The 16,923-nt window shown below is 42.4% G+C and overlaps 1 protein-coding gene across 7 annotated transcripts in view; it reads left to right on the top strand.

Annotated features, from left to right (window-relative positions):
- The window catches only part of rasgrp3 (RAS guanyl releasing protein 3 (calcium and DAG-regulated)), a 60,108-nt gene that overhangs the window by 19,094 nt on the left and 24,091 nt on the right, over positions 1-16,923 (top strand). For 3 of the 7 annotated variants that reach the window (XM_044215126.1, XM_044215124.1, XM_044215127.1), the window contains exons 2-3: positions 14,020-14,158; positions 15,487-15,589. In XM_044215126.1, coding sequence (XP_044071061.1) covers positions 14,089-14,158; positions 15,487-15,589 — 173 coding nt within the window. In that variant the 5' untranslated portion in view covers positions 14,020-14,088. Of the gene's footprint in view, positions 1-1,945; positions 2,077-14,019; positions 14,159-15,486; positions 15,590-16,923 lie in introns of those variants that run through there. The other 4 variants (XM_044215129.1, XM_044215130.1, XM_044215125.1 and 1 more) reach the window with 3 other exon arrangements.

Genomic DNA, 16,923 nt, shown 5'->3' with positions numbered 1-16,923 from the left:
CAGTCTGGAAAAGATTATAAAGCCATTTCTAAAGCTTTGGGACTGCAGCGAACCACAGTGAGAGCCATTATCCACAACTGGCGAAAACATGTAACAGTGGTGAACCTTCCCAGGAGTGGCCGGCCGACCAAAATTACCCCAAGATTGCAGCGACAACTCATCCAAGAGGTCACAAAAGACCCCACAACAACATTTAAAGAACTGCAGGCCTTACTTGCCTCAGTTAAGGTCAGCGTTCATGACTCCACCATAAGAAAGAGACTGGGCAAAAATGGCCTGCATGGCAGAGTTCCAAGACGAAAACCACTGCTGAGCAAAAAGAACATTAAGGCTCGTTTCATTTTTGCCAGAAAACATCTTGATGATCCCCAAAACCTTTGGGAAAATACTCTGTTGACTGACGAGACAAAAGTTGAACTTTTTGGAAGGTGTGTGTCCCATTACATCTGGCGTAAAAGTAACACTGCATTTTAGAAAAAGCACATCATACATCATACTTGCTGTGATAAATGGAACCATGAATTCTGCTGTCTACCAAAAACTCCTGAAAGAGAATGTCCGACCATCTGTTTGTGACCTCAAGCTGAAGCGAACTTGGGCTCTGCAGCAGGACAATGATGCAAAACACACCAGCAAGTCCACCTCTGAATGGCCGAAGAAGAACAAAATGAAGACTTTGGAGTGGTCTAGTCAATGTCCTGACCTGAATCCTATTGAGATGCTGTGGCATGACCTTAAAAAGGCAGTTCATGCTCGAAAACCCTCCAATGTGGCTGAATTACAACAATTCTGCAAAGATGAGTGGGCCAAAATTCCTCCACAGCGCTGTAAAAGACTCATTGCAAGTTATCTCAAATGCTTGATTGCAGTTGTTGCTGCTAAGGGTGGCCCAACCAGTTACCACCACTATTTCGCACAGGGCCATGTAGGTTTGGATTTTGTTTGCCCTTAATAATAACAACCTTCATTTAAAAACTGCATTTCGTGTTTGCTTGTTATCTTTGACTAGTATGTAAGTACATCCAATGTGCATTACTTTATCCTTTTAATTATATCTTATTAGAAGCTAATGAGGTACAGTTGGTGAGATTAACCAGACTAAATAACCAGGCTATGGAGGTAATGCACTCACTGATGAAACATGACTTATGAGTGGCTGTGAACTCTCTATCTCTCTTTCCTCACACACACACACACACACACACACACACACACACACACACACACACACACACACACACAGTAATAAACTCTGAGGCCATCTGCTTAAGCCGTCCTACCAGCTGTCTGAAACCAAGGTTGATGTAACATCTGTCTGCAGCAGTACACTACACTCCAACCGTTCTAGTCTGCTCTGAACATCATTTTCATTCCTAACGCACTACCTGTTCAGTGTGTCAGCTTGTACTGGCATACCTGAGTTTTACATCGGTCTTCTTCAAGCAGTTAGATTACAATCTGATTTACAGTTAAAAACCTTAATTAGCAGAGGGTTTAGATTACAATAAGGAGTACAGTCAGGTGCGCACTGTCAAAAGGTGCTACATCTGGGATAAGTGAGGCATTAATCTAATTACTATGAAAAAATTCTGTGATGCATTTTACATTGTTTACATCGGGTTGTTTAAAAGCATTACATTTGTTATTTATTTTTACATAAAAGCACAAAGGGAGATTTCTCACTTCAGTTTTACTTTAATCAACAAATTTTATCATTTAATTGTTTGGCATTCCTCCGCTCAAAGTGTGCAAGTTAGGATTTAAGAACGTAGTGGTAGTTAAGATTAAGGGGGTTAAGTGTAATCAGTGGACGGCTCTCACAAATGTAATAAACCTGATGTGTGTGTGTATGTGTTTGTGTGTGGGTAAGGTCACATGGCAGGACTGCTGCTGCTCCAGGCTGCTGTGTTTACCAACAAGAGGAGGAGGAGGTCATAGTGTAGTATAGCTCCACCATGGGAGTCTCTCTGCTTGACAGCCAATAGCAGCCTGCAGCATCCAGCAGCACTTACAGTTATCTCAGTGAAGGGACTGATCTTTAGCCTGGATGGTTGCTGTTACGCTGCTGTTTAGGGGGTAAGATTTGGCTGCTTGTGAAATACAGATTGTGTAGTTTGTGTGCTATTTATAATAGTTTCTGTGACAGCAAGAACAATATTTAAAGGCTGGTTGTTGCCTTGCAAGGGGAATGAACAAAATTACTGTTTGAGTTTTTCAGCCATGGCTTCATTTTGTGTAATTAAGACTGTCAGTGTTGGTCTGAAGCAGTGTGTGTGTGGTAAGAAGTACAAGTCAAAGATGGAGTTATATTACAGTTGTATCTCTGTCTAACTTTGTTAAATTAGTACTTTGTGAACAACATTACATAGATCTTAATGTGTGGCAGGGCTTTTGAGAGCTGTGCACTGTGTGCACGCGTGCAGTTGTACATCTTTTCATTTGTATTATACTTTCTGTCTGAATGTGCGTCTCTTTGTGTGCACCTAGGAACAGTGTATGTCACTGGACTATGCATAAGCACACAATGACGCATCAGTAAACCAGAGGCAGAGACACAGTGACCCATTGTGGAGGCAGAAAAGCACAAGTCATGCTAAAGGGCACAGCTGACTGTAACATGCACAGTCGAGCTGTGAAATCAAAAGGATGGGAAACATAAGAATGTGTCAGTGTGTGTATCCCGTAGCAATTGACATATAACACATTAATGTTTGACCTACCGTGAAAGCAGTGTGATGTCCATGCAGACAACGTGAAAGAGAACACTTTGAAAGTTACAGAATGGCCTGTTTGTTGTTCATGAGGCATCTCTGCGTCACATTGTCAGTAGCAAGCAACAATTAGTGTCCTTGCTTTAATTGTGCAGATTTTCAGTACTTAACTCTTGTAATGGCAAGAACAAACAGACTCTTTGATATAATAACATACAGATGCTATACATAATTGTTTGACGTCAATACTTGATCTGTGTATGATTGTTTGGACTGCGGGATGAGAACAGTACACTGATAATGATGAGATGGAACTACAAAACATCCTATTGACTGTTATGTCCAGACTTCAGGGACACTCTTTTCCCCGGGCTGAGGAGCCTGACCCTGAAGACTGAATAAATAACTGATGCTCCTTTCCCTGTGTACTTATTCAGAGCAGATTATACTGATGTATGTTTTGCTGCTGTGAATCCGTCTGCAGACGCTTGAAGTAAACCTACAGAAAGACAAGTGGTTGCCTTGAGTGTTTCTTTATTCTGCAGAAATTGCCACTACACTCTGTTATTTTACATTGAAATGAGTGAGATTTAAATGTATGTCACTGCATTCACAAATCAAATAGTAATCAAATGCATTAATAAAATTTGATTTATGCTTTGACTTCAGCAGTGACAAGTCCAACACCAAACACAATTGAGATTGAGTCAAGATCAAGACCAACAAATGAGTCCTCTCCCAAGAACAAGCTTGGACAAGGAGTCAGCTATGTTATTCACTCAAGAAATTAGATGTGTGATAGGAACAGGCAATCACTGCTGTTGTAGTCTGTTGTGAAATTATGAAATATTGTCTGGCTGGGGGGGCTTTCTGTGAGGAGTTGGCTTCTGTGTGGGTTTCCTCTTGGAACACACGAATGACATGCAGGGTTTGAAGACTTTAAATTACCCGTAGGTGTGGATGTGTTTGTCTGTGTTAGACTGGTGATGATATGTCAATGTTGTGTTCCCAACTTGTTTCTGCTGCTTCTAAGTGGCCAAAAAAAATCAGTTACTGCAGGTTTAAGGGATCTCAAAGATAATACAATGTGTGTTTAACAGCCAAAACACTAAGTACGTATATCCACATATCTCAAACCAAGAAGTCCAAAATCAAACTAAAACCTTATTAAATCCAAGCAATCCATAGTAAGAGTGTGAACGGTACACGCAAGACTAATGGCACGTAGGTGATTGTTAGGTTGAATATTGGTCAATCCATGAAGTTGTATGTGTTATAGTTTAGAGTATGTTTATCTATAATATATCAATTGGACTGGGACTACATCTGTTTGGAACATTATGGGGCTCCAGGGTTAGCAATGACATGTTATGAGGTAACGTAAAGGACAGGGCCCCAAATGAAAAAGAATTTCCAGATGTGTCTTGGGTGGTCCAGGAAAGTAAGATAAATATGTTTTGAAGGTAACCAAGAAGGGTGGCCCCAACTAAGGTTAAAAGTCAATGTCTAGAATGGTATATATACATTAAGCTTTTCTTGGTTCTTTGAGTATTCCTTGTACTATTCCTCAGCTGATATTAAATCTAGCCTGATTGAAGATCAACTTGTGACTCTGTGTTCTGTCTTGAATCTTACCCATAAGTGATTTTGCTAAATCATGTGCATGAATTATCATTTCAAGAGCACTAATAATTAAATTGTGCACACACACTCCATGGCACCTCCCAGGCTCTATAGGCGAACATTAATGATAAGATTCATTTAGTGAACAGCTAAGGAAAAATGTTGACACTGTAAATTACCACTGCACTTATTCCTTTCAATAGGAAATAAACTGAACATAAAGGATAGCCAACTCAAAGTAACGTTAGCAGATTACATTACATATGTATCCCTTAAAATTATTACATTACTATTCCTTTCAAATCGCGGGGATCAAACCTGGCCTTCAAACTAGACAGATCACCAACTACAAACCAAAAGCCCCCCACTCTATTGACGACTTGCCAATGAACCGAATTAATTCTACTGATGCTTTGAGGTGATGCCACCCACCAGCTCCAGCCCATCAGCTCCACCTCCCCCACCTCAGCAGGGGACTGGGCCTCTCCACAACTTCCCACCCCAGAGGCTCCTCCCTCCCCTACTGCAACAACTACTCTCTCCATCCGGGAGAGGGACGTCAACAGACTGTTCAGGAGGCAAAACCCCCGCAAAGCAGCCAGGCCAGACTCTATCTCTCCATCCACCCTGAAGCACTGTGCTGATCAGCTGTCTCCGGTGTTCAGGGACATCTTCAACACCTCACATGCCATGTTCCAGCCTGCTTCAAATCCTCCACCATCATCCTCATCCCCAAAAAACCAAGGACCACAGGACATAATGACTACAGACCCATCGCCCTGCCCTCTGTGGTAATGAAGTCTTTTGAGTGCCTTGTGTTGTCCCACCTCAGATCCATCACAGACCCACTCCTGGACCCCCTGCAGTTCGCCTACAGAGCCAACAGGTCAGTAGAAGATGCAGTAAACATGGCTCTCTACTTCATCCTCCAGCACCTGGACTCATCAGGAACCTACGCCAGGATCCTGTTTGTGGATTTCAGCTCTGCTTTCAACACTATCATCCTGGCTCTGCTGCAGGACAAGCTCTCCCAGCTGAGTGTGCCTGACTTCACCTGCAGGAGGATCACAGACTTCCTGTCCGACGGGAGGCAGCAAGTGAGGCTGGGGAAACATATTTTAAAAGAAAATTCAGATTTATAAAACCGTGTGTACGAACACCTGCAGGCAACAGTCCACCTGATAATGTGTGCACATGGATCAGCCTCATATGCCGAACTCTACATGCCCACATTCAACCACAAATGGTCAATGCAAAGCACTACATGAATATTGATGCATATAAATGAGCCTGCTTACAGTGAATCATGGCAACAACAGCCGAGACGCAGACCCAGGTACTTGTGAGGTGGATGTTATAAAGCACATTTTGTTTGATGGCCACAGCAGCGCGGTCACAAACAAAAGAAAATGCAGTCAGTTTAACAGAATTATATTGAAAATTTCAATCATTTGAAGGTGGAAGTTTGACAGGTGAACACATTTGTTTATGTCGGTTTTGATATGCTTGGCCTGATAATGAGGATATGGAGTGTAGCGATTGTGTGAAAGCTGTCCATCTGTCCACACAATCCATATGTGCAGGCAGTGAAGATGTGCCAGGTGAGTCGAGGTGAGAAGTAGTGTCTCCAGTGTGCTCTGTGCGCCTGACAGCACAGTCGTGTTCATGGCAGCGATTATACATACATGGGGAATGGGGGAGGTTGGGGGATGGGGGAGAGGAAGACACAATGCACATACCACCTAGAATATAAAAATAGTAATAATGTAATTGTAGTGGTAATATTAATAAATTAATGATAAGAGGAATGACAGCTATAGGAATAATAATGACAGTATTAGTAACAGAGCCAATAACAACAACTGTAGTAGCAGTTGTCGAGCAGGTACACGGGGACAGCAAGTGGCCCACAACCAAAGGTCCAATCACTGCAGCTCTGGAGGCAGAAATACCTGCTGAAAGTGACAGAAGGAGGGAGGAGAGAAACGAGAAAGCACAAAACTTTGGGAGAGAGAAGATGTCGAGTTAGTAACATGCAGTAATGGGATAAAAATGCATACAGATGGAGAGGGAGAGAAGGAGAGAGGAAAGAGGTGCATCATGGGAAGTCTCCCAGCAGTCTAGGCCTATAGCAGCATAACTAAGGGATGGTTCAGGGCTCACCCAAGCCAGCTCTAACTGTAAGCTTTATCAAAGAGGAAAGTCTTAAGCCTACTCTTAAATGTGGAGATGGTGTCTGCCTACCGAACCCAAATTGGGATCTGATTCCACAGGAGAGGAGCTTGATAACTGAAGGCTCTGGCTCCCATTCTACTTTTGGAGACTCTAGGAACCACAAGTGACCCTGCATTCTGGGAGCGCAGTGTTCTAGTCGGGTAATAACGTATTATGAGATCTTTAAGATATGATGGTGTCTGACCATTAAGAGCTTTGTAGGTGAGGAGAAGGATTTTAAATTCTATTCTGGATTTTACAGGGAGCCAGTGCAGAGAAGCTAATATTGGAGAAATATCATCTCTTTTCCTAGTTCTTGTCAGTACACATGCCGCAGCATTCTGGATCAACTGGAAGTCTTAAGGGACTTATACAGCCTGATAAGGAATTTGCCATCATTTTGAGACAGGATGTGCCTGATTTTTGCAATGTTGCGTAGGTGAAAAAAGGCAGTCCTTCAAGTTTGTTTCATGTGGGAGTTAAAGGATAAATCCTGATCAAAGATAAGTCAGAGGTTCCTTACGGTGCTGCTGGAGGCCAGGGCAATGCCATCTAGAGTAACTATATCTTTAGATAATGTGTCTCGGAGGTGTTTGGGGCCAAGTACAATAATAGTTTTGTCAGAGTTTAACATCAGAAAATTGCAGGTCATGCAGGTTTTTTGTCCTTAAGGCATGCTTGAAGTTTAGTTAACTGGTTAGTTTCATCTGTCTTGATTGATAGATATAATTGGATATCATCCGCATAACAATGAAAGTTTATGGAGTGTTTCCTAATAATATTGCCTAGAGGAAGCATATATAAGGTGAATAGAATCGGTCCAAGCACAGAACCTTGTGGACTAACTTTGGCGTGCACGGAGGACTCACCGTTAACATGTACAAACTGAGATTGATCTGATAGATCGGATTTAAACCAGCTTAGTGCGACTCCTATAATGCCAATTACATGTTCCAGTCTCTGTAATAGGATGTGATGGTCAATGGTGTCGAACGCAGCACTAAGATCTAACAAGACAAATACAGAGACAAGTCCAGTGACTGATGCAATTAGAAGGTCATTTGTAATTTTCACCAGTGCTATGATGCACTCTAAATCCTGACTGAAAATACTCAAATAAACTATTGTTATTTAGAAAGTCACACAACTGATTGGCGACTGCTTTCTCAAGGATCTTAGAAAGAAAGGGAAGGTTAGATATAGGTCTATAGTTGGCTAAAACCCCTGGTTCAAGAGTGGGCTTTTTAAGAAGCAGTTTAATTACAGCTACTTTAAAGGATTGTGGTATATAGCCTGTTAATAAAGACAGATTGATCATATCCAGTAAAGAGGTGCTAACTAAGGGTAAAATGTCTTTAAGCAGCCTAGTTGGAATGGGGTCTAAGAGATAGGTTGATGGCTTAGATGAATTAATTGTTGAAGTCAGCTGAAGAAGGTTGACAGGAGCAAAGCAGCCAAAACACACATCAGGCTCTACAGCTGTTTCCAAAGTTCAGCACCAGTTTAAGGCAGGTCTTGATGAATTTTTTCTCTAATAGTTAAAATTAGGAATACATGGTTCAATAGAGCTGTGACTCTCTGTCAGCCTGGCTACAGTGCTGAAAAAACCTGGGGTTGTTTTTATTTTCCTCTATTAATGTTGAGTAGTAAGCTGCTCTGGCATTATGGAGGGCCTTCCTGTATGTGTTAAGACTTTCTTGCCAGACTAAACGATTCTTCCAAGTTCTTGGAACGCCATTTCCTTTCAAGTTTTCGTGATGTTTGCTTTAATTTTCGGGTTTGGGGGTTATACCATGGAGCTAACCTTCTTTGTTTTATTATCTTCTTTTTTAGAGGAGCGATAGAATTGAGTGTCGTTCGCAGTGAGCCTGCTGCACTATCAACTACATGGTCAATTTTGGAGGGGTTGCAATTTGCATAGGAGACCTCTGTCATATTGAGACATAACATTGAATTAAATGCAAATGGGATCGCTTCCTTGAATTTAGCCACAGCACTATCAGATAGACATCTAGAGTAGAAGTTTTTACCTAATGGCGCCTAGTCCAGTAATAGCAGTTCAAAAGTAATTAAATAATGGTCCGATAATGAAGGATTCTGTGGAAAGACTATTAAATGTTCAATTGCAATGCCGTATACCAGAACATAGGTTTCAGTAAGACAAAATAAGTCAATATGATACTCTGATATTAAATTGTTCACTAGTACAGCTTTAGATGACAGAGATCTGATGTTTCAGAGTCCACATTTAATTCTCCTATTTTGTTGTGCTATTTCACTGTTTTTGTTTGGGTTTTTATGTATAACTCGTCTTCTGTTAACTTTTGGTTTTATTAATTTAAGTGGTCGGAGGGCAGAGACCGTCACTAAGGAGTTTTGGGTGGGTAACTGCTCTGGAAGCGTAGAGAAGCATGTAGGACTGCAACTCTGCCTCCTGGTCTCAACTCTGAGTTGTCATGGTTTAGGTCCACTAATAAAATCAGTCAGATTTCTGCTGGATATAAATGTTATGCTGCGTAGCATAGGGAGTCCTAGGTACAAACGAAGTCAGACCCAGACTGAGGTGAGTGCAGGTTGTGAATGGGAGCAGGTGTGGATGATTAGTGGATGGTGGAGCCTATAGTATCCGTGACAGTAAGACCAGTGCCTGGACAAATGTGGAACCAGGGTGGAGCTTAGGACCTCCGGTGGACAACTCAGGGACTGGCCTGGTGCGGGGCTGAGGACCTCAGGGGGAGGACCCGGGGACCTGAGGCGGCAGCAAAGGCTGGAACCCTGTGGAACCTGGCGGCAAAGGCGGGAGCCCTCTGGAACCTGGCGGCGAAGGCGGGAGCCCTCTGGAAGCCGGCAACGGGATGATTGGTAGAGGAACGGGCTGGAACAGTGGTGTCCGGGAGTTTGGAACCTGCCCCTCCGGCTGAGAAGGAAGGTACAGCTGCTGCTGTGACCCAGCCAGTGGTTCAGCAGCTTGCTGTGACCCAGCAGCTGGCCCTGTGGCGTGCTGCAATTCAACCGGAATAGGTTGGAAGAGGTCGGGGTGCAGGCTGTTGACTGGCTGACGAATTAATGACTGGAGGGCCAAACTCTTTCCTGAGGTGTGTTGCGAAACTGCCAAAAGATTGGGTGACGGCCTCATGTCGCGACCATATGGATGTTGCCCAACGGAGCGCCGGCCCGTCTAGCCAGGAAACCAAGAAGACCACCTGAGATCGCTCTGTGGGACACTGGTGTGGATACAGCCTGAAGACCAGAGAACACAGCAACAAGAATCCCTCGCAGCCTTCCCAGGCCTGAGACTTGGGCAATCGTGCTATAAGCCAGCGGTGGAGAAGGAGTGCCTGAGGAAGTGCTGGTTGGAGCGACAGGTGGTGGATGGGTGAGGAGATCTCGTCGGATAACCTGCTCCAGGTCCGGGAAGGGGTCATCGGGGCTCAGGGCTGGCATACTTTTGGTAGGTCCAACCTTCTGTTACGGACAGACAGGCAGGGAACACCAAGATGGAAACAGACTGTTCTTCATTGGATGACAGCCAGATAGTACAGGTGTGCAGGTATGTAGATGAAGAAGTCTGTAGGAGGGAAGACTCGCTGGAGACAGGGGATTGCTGGAGACATGAGATCGCTGGATATAAATGTTGACGTAGCATAGGGAGTCCTAGGCACAAACGAGGTCGGACCCAGACTGCGGTGAGTGCAGGGCTTTTATGCAGGCTGTGATTGGGAGCTAATGGAGAACAGGAGTGTGATTGGGAGCAGGTGTGGATGATTAGTGGATGGTGGAGCCTGGTGTATCTGTGACCTAGTCAGAAATTTTCAAATCCTACACATGGGGGCTTTAATATCTGGAGCTACTAGACTTAACCAATGCCTTAGAATCAGATGGGTAGTGGTAACCTCTCCCAAACATATTACCATATACTGAACCCACTAAAATTAGGTATCTTTTCTACAATTGTAGATAATTACTTGTAGCCATATTTAGTTATCACTTCCACTTATCCAATTATTGTCAGTGATCAGAACAGTGACATTTATGCAACAGTGCAGCAGTGATGCTGTGGATCTATGACAATTCTTCATCAGCTGCAAAAACCACCAACAGTTATACATTTATTAATGCAGCAAGCCTCTCTGATATTGCTGATTGATAGGACACACATGTCTGCATCTTTGACTGGTAGAGGGGTTATATGAGGTTACTGCATTCACATAAATAAATATGTTAGAATCATTCCTAAGGCAAAGGCTATTTCAGAGCGCTCTTAGTATTATTTATGAATAAGAACTTTTTGTTAGTACTGAAATCACCAGACACATTAGGAATCATCACATCTAGGCATAGTTGCATTTAAGATCTTATCCATTCATGAGACCATTATAATTTTGTCATGAATAATTCCCTTGACCTTAAGTAAAGTGGAACTTGTCATAAAGAAGTCAGTAAGTTTTATTTGTCAAACTGGCATATAGAAATTGGTTTGTTATTAGTAGAACTATCACCGTTGGTGTCATCCAAAGGTTGTGTAACAGACACTTTGTCTCGGCTAGGAACGGCCTGAAGAAATGGCACAGTAGAGGTCCTTAGAAGACTGGTAACCATTGTAGCTGTCAACGATGGTCGGCCGTGTTCACTGGAAGCTAGACGCTAACGCTAGCTGCATGGCGGGGGGAAGCACATTCAGCGCTATTGGCTAAATGCCAATTAATATCCGCAACAAGTCCCTCCCCAGCTTCCTGTTTTTACAGGGAACACGTAAATATGCAGAATCAAATAGCACTCTGCCAGCAGACTGACAAGAAGGAGGCGCAGAGGTGGAAGGTTTGAATCGTTGTATGTTGCACTGACTTTGATTTGGTTTGGGTTTATCTTCTGATTAAACAACAGTGACTTTGGATTTGCGGACATCAGGACTTGATAAAAATAGGATTGGGTATTGTGAGGAACATTTTGTGAGAATATCAACTGACGGCCCGTATAGGCCCAGAACAGTATTCATAGATTGTTCCTTGCAAACTCTGACAGTATGGCAGGGAGGGAGAAGGAGGGCGACAACAACAACATGGAGTTTAGCGAGGAAGATGAGACAAAGTAGAGTGAGTGGAAAGAGGTGGTGAGAGGGAGTAGAGCCAGGAAGGCGAATAGTCGTAAAAGAGAGGGAAAAAAGGCATCTAGCGCAGGTGAGTTGGAAAGCAAGGGAAAAGAGGCAGGATCACTTAATGAAGTGGTAAGATTCAAGGGGGAAGGGGGAGTAATGAAAGTCGATCCGCTTAAGCTAACAAAAATCATTAGAGGGCAAGTTGGGGAGGTGAAACATGCAAGAATTTTAGGAGATGGAAACTTGCTAATAGGATGTAAGACTGAAGTGTAGGTGGAAAAGGCAAAGATGACTAGTGTTGGGAAAGTCAAAGCAGCCAGGTTTGTAAGAGTTGGAGAACAGAGGTTCAGTGGTTGCAAGGGGGTGATTTCTGGGGTTCCCCTCAGTGTTAATATGAGTGAACTAGTGGAGAACCTGAGGGTGAAGAATAATTCAGTAAAGAGTATGAAAAGAATCACAAGGGGAGTGGAGAAAGAGGATACTGAAACCATCTTGATAGGGTTTGAGGAAAAGGTACTTCCAAAGGAGGTATATTTTGGATTTCTGAGATATAGTGTAAGAGAATACATACCAAAACCTAAGAGGTGTTTCAACTGTCAGGTGTTTGGGCCTCTGGCCAAAGTATGCAAAGGAAAGAGAAGATGCGCTAGGTTTGGTGGGGAACATGAGTATGGAAAATGTGGAGAGGGAGTGAGTCCAAAGGGCTGTAAATGTGGAGGTAAGCACAGCATAGCTTATTGGGGTTGTGTTGTGTTGAAAACAGAGGAGGAGGTGCAACAGATAAGGGTGAAGGAAAAGGTCTGCTGAGGCAGTTAAGTTGGCAGGACAGAAAAAACAGAAGAAGGGTAGTGGATATAACTGAGAACAAGTGGCAGCAAAAGAACAGCAAGATATGAAGATTGCATGGAAAGAGAAAAAGAAATTGGTGACCTTTATAACAGGAGTGATAAATGCAACATATGAAATCAAATCTAAAATTGAAAGGATTCAGATTATTGTGAAAACTGCAGAACACCATTTAAATATGATGGGTTTAAAATGGGAAGCAGTAAACAATGAACTCAAGTCAAGTCAAGAGACAGCATGTGAGGGTTGATAATACTAATCATGTTAATTCTGTAATGGAATGCAAGAAGCCTGATTGCAAATGGTCAGCAAAATCTGTGCTAGCAGACCTAGATATTATGCAAGCTCGAGCTTTAAGACTGTGTTTAGGAGCAGTTTGATCTTCCCTAGTGTGTGCACTCCGAGTTGAGGCAGGTGAAATGCAATTGTGGTTATGTTGGAAACAGCTGGCGACCAATTACTGGGTCAACCTAAGGGGGCATGGAGATCCAGCAAAAAGAATACTGCAGACATGTTGGGAGAAGGAGAGGACACATAAAGAGAGGTTTGGCTGGACATGAGAGCAAACAGCAAAATATATGGGAGTATATGATAAAGAATTTTGTGTAACTGTGGTGTGGCCTATTAGACCTGTCCGGGAATTAAAAACTCCATGTGTAGACCTGGAATTACTTAAGATTAAGCACAGTAATAAGACTGCTGATTTAACCACTGAATACTATAGTTATAGGGACCATAAATATAAAGACAGTGTTCAGATTTTCACAGATGGATCAAAGGATCCCCAAACAAATGCAACAGGGTCTGTAGTTGCTGTACCTAGTTATCAGGTGGGATTTAACACCTTACAATTTTCCTGCTTTGGTGGACATTGGTTTCAACTGATTTTGCTTCACTCCCCCTTCTTAGTAAAGCCTTCAGCATCTTTGATGTATATGCAAAAAATATTACTGAAGACTGCCTCTCTTGCCCGTTTTTATAAGGAGACAAAGGCAGCATGGTGGCTCAGTGGTTAGCACTGTCAAGAAGGTCCTGGGTTTGATTCCTGGGCAGGGCAGGGCAGGGCCATTCTGCATGGAGTTTGCATGTTCTCCCCGTATTTGCATGGGTTTCCTCTGGGTACTGCGGTTTCCCCCACCATCAAAACATGTATGTTAGGTTAATTCTCCTGTCAGTGCCCTTTACCAAGGCACTGGCTTAGAACTGGAGGCCCACTACTCCTAATGCTTAGGATGGGTTAAATGCAGAGAAGGGATTTCACTATGTGTTGTGCTGTGTATGATTGTGTATGTGACAATAAAATTGATTTGAAATAAAGATTCCGTACAGATTAGCATTGCTTTGAGATCAAATTGATTTACATAATGGACACTATCAGCAAGTGTCTGCTTAAAGCTATTTGATTATGGCAGACAATACATGGACACATTTTTCTTCACATGACTAGCATAATGCATTTATTCTAGTTACTTTTTAAATTCCTATTATATAAAGACATCTTACTGATGACTGTCTCTCTCCTGCTCCCAGGAAAACCCTGAATGGTCCAGAGCAGTGAAAAGGAAGTGTTGACCTCTGTCCTTCCTCCAGCTTGGCACTATGGGATCATCCACATTAGGAAAGGCAGCATCTCTTGATGCTCTCTTAAATGAATGCATTCATGCATTTGGTGAGTTACACATGTGATTGAATTGCAACCAAGGCCTACCTGACAAAGTGGACATAGACTGGAACCCAGACCGTCAGGGGCTCCAAAGGCCTAGTTTCACTTTGTGGCAATTAGTATATGATGATTTGACTATTGAAATGAAATGGAAGGGGCTTCACGGCAACTTTTGCATTCAGACCCGATCTTGAGGCCCTGTTATGTAGAGGGCCCCTTGGTCAAAATCTACTTTAAATACCTTTAATAAATTATTAGTGTCAGTGAACACAATATTCCAACAGGTACATTCACTTTGTCACAATGGTGAGTGGCAACAAGGAACAGGACCCAAATGCAGACAGGTGAGGCAGACAGGCTAATTTCAGTGATTTATTGATTCTGAAAGGCTTACAGACAGGCACAAGTAGGCAGACAGGCAGGTTCAGGTGGCTTGAAAGTGAAGACAAAATGCGATTAGGCAACATTTCAACTATGACAAGGAAACAAAGGAAGTGGACCAGTATATGTCATGAGGAGGTGGGCGGGGATGACCAGGCAACTGCAGAGCAGATGAGGGAAATGGGAACTGGTGTGAAGATGGGTGGGACAGTCAAGTGATGGCGAAAGGAGGTAAAGTCTGAGGATGGATGGAAAATGAAGGGGACTGGGGAATTAGGAATTTGGCTGGAGAAGAGGGACAGAGAGACATGCTGTGATACACTTAAAGAATAAGGCTGGCATTATTTTAAACAAATCTCATGAAAGGACCAAAACCAACAATGTGTTAGTCTGTCTCTCAATGCTGTCTTCCCTACCCTGTCTGTAGCTCTCAACCCCAAGCTCAGTGACACCTACTGAAGATGTCAATTTTTAAACACAGCTCACAAATGCATATTTTAATTTTTTTTTAAAGGCTCAGTAATTTCCCAAAACAGCTGGTCACTGTAGTCTTTAGCAAACATTACTCAAACTGGAGGAAATAGTGCATTTGTTGGCAACTATTTTCAGTGGTGTATTACTTCATATTTGGTGCTCTAGTGTGTGTTTTCATGGTAATGAAGGAACTCACTGATGTGTTTTTAATAGTTTTTGGACAACAATGGAGCTCTATGGCACAGAGGAATAATATGTATCTGGTTTTGGATACACAGACAATACTTGTTAGTAGGATAATTCATTGTTGGTTTGGGATTTGTTGACAAGAAAAATATAGAATATCACTAGAATTATGCTTTAAGATAAGTACAGTAAGTCAGAAAACAACATGACTTGGCTTCCCTAATTGAAATTAATATTATGTCTGCTACCTATAGTTTAAATTTGATGACATTTTATGACACTTCTTTTCATAGATGACTGTGGGGAGCTGCAGGCCAACCTACTTCCTCGCATCCTGCTGCTGATGCATCGCTGGTACGTTACATCCTCAGAGCTGGCGGGAAAACTACTGATGATATATCCCATCTGGCAGAAGGCCTGCAGGAACTACAGCTAATACACATTAACAATATGTATTGTTGTGTTTTAACAATATGTGAAAATACTGCTGGCTATTGTATTTCAGCTGGCTGCAGTACTTTAACAATGCCTTACATAAATTAGTCCTCACCTTACAGGAAATCCAACCTAAATCTTTTATTTTGCTAATGGAGTTCTAATCAATCCCTTTAAGTGAAGATAGCATAGCAGATGATTTTTCATTCATTTCATTTCAGTGTCTTTCCCTTATCTTTTCTCTTGCTGTGTACTCTATGTTAATGTAGAATGAGCAGTATTGATCCTGTCTGGATCAATGTCCTTGGAGACGCTCAGTAAGTGGTCTGTTGTGCTGTCCGATGTCAGACAGTCATAGGGCAGCTTGCCTTCGTCTTAACCTCCTGGAAATCTGCAGCAGTTATTATTGTATTTTGCCTCAGGCATCACCACCCCACTGTGTATGTGCATATACAGTACAGTAAGTGTGTGTGTATGGTGAAGTGTAACTTAAAGACTTCCTAGTAAATCGTAAGGAGTGTCTTGCTCTTGGTGGGATTTGTTGGGTCTCTGTAAAAAATATAAAGAGTACAGTCTAGACCTGCTCTATAGGAAAAGTGCAGTGAGATAAGATAACTTCTGTTATGAATTGGCGCTATATCAATAAAATTGAATTGAACTGAATTTAATCATTTGTACTAAAAACTATAGGCAGCTTTGAATTGACACTCGGTACAGCAAGAATAACAGTGCCAGATGAGCTGAGAGGACTGGGTGGAGCATTGCATTTAAACAAGGCCATTCATCTTTTTTTCCCCAAGGGAGAACCTTAAAATTTTAATTCTAGTGATTACTGGAAACCAATGCAGTCATTTGAGGAGAGGTAAAGTATAATCGGCTGTGTATACACAACCTTCCCACAGTTGCCCCACAGTAGGGCCAGAAAGGTCATTACAGTAGTCTATTCTGCATGTTACAAAGATGATTTTGCGACTCTGTTGATATGTTTGTGAAAATTAAGGTGGGCATCAAAAATGACAAAAAAAATCTTAACTTCATCTGTAGTTGAAGAGACAATGAATCAAGCTGAGCCTGAGTGATAAACAGTGATGGTGATGATGGGGAAGTAATGGTTTGTGCAATCAGTTTTAAATGCAGAACAACAGGATGAAATTGATAGTTAAAGAATAGCTAGTCAGATGTTTTAAGTCCGATGATGACTTTGTTGCTCTACAATAACGTCAACTAACTTCCTGTTTTTGCTACGACGGCCACTAGAGGGCTTTGTTACTTGAACGTAAACATATGTCGTTTTT

Source organism: Siniperca chuatsi, linkage group LG11 (assembly GCF_020085105.1).
Source record: "Siniperca chuatsi isolate FFG_IHB_CAS linkage group LG11, ASM2008510v1, whole genome shotgun sequence".
Lineage (NCBI taxonomy): Eukaryota > Metazoa > Chordata > Actinopteri > Centrarchiformes > Sinipercidae > Siniperca > Siniperca chuatsi.
The sequence above is the reverse complement of the archived record's forward strand: the minus strand, read 5'-3'. Positions and strand labels throughout refer to the sequence as shown.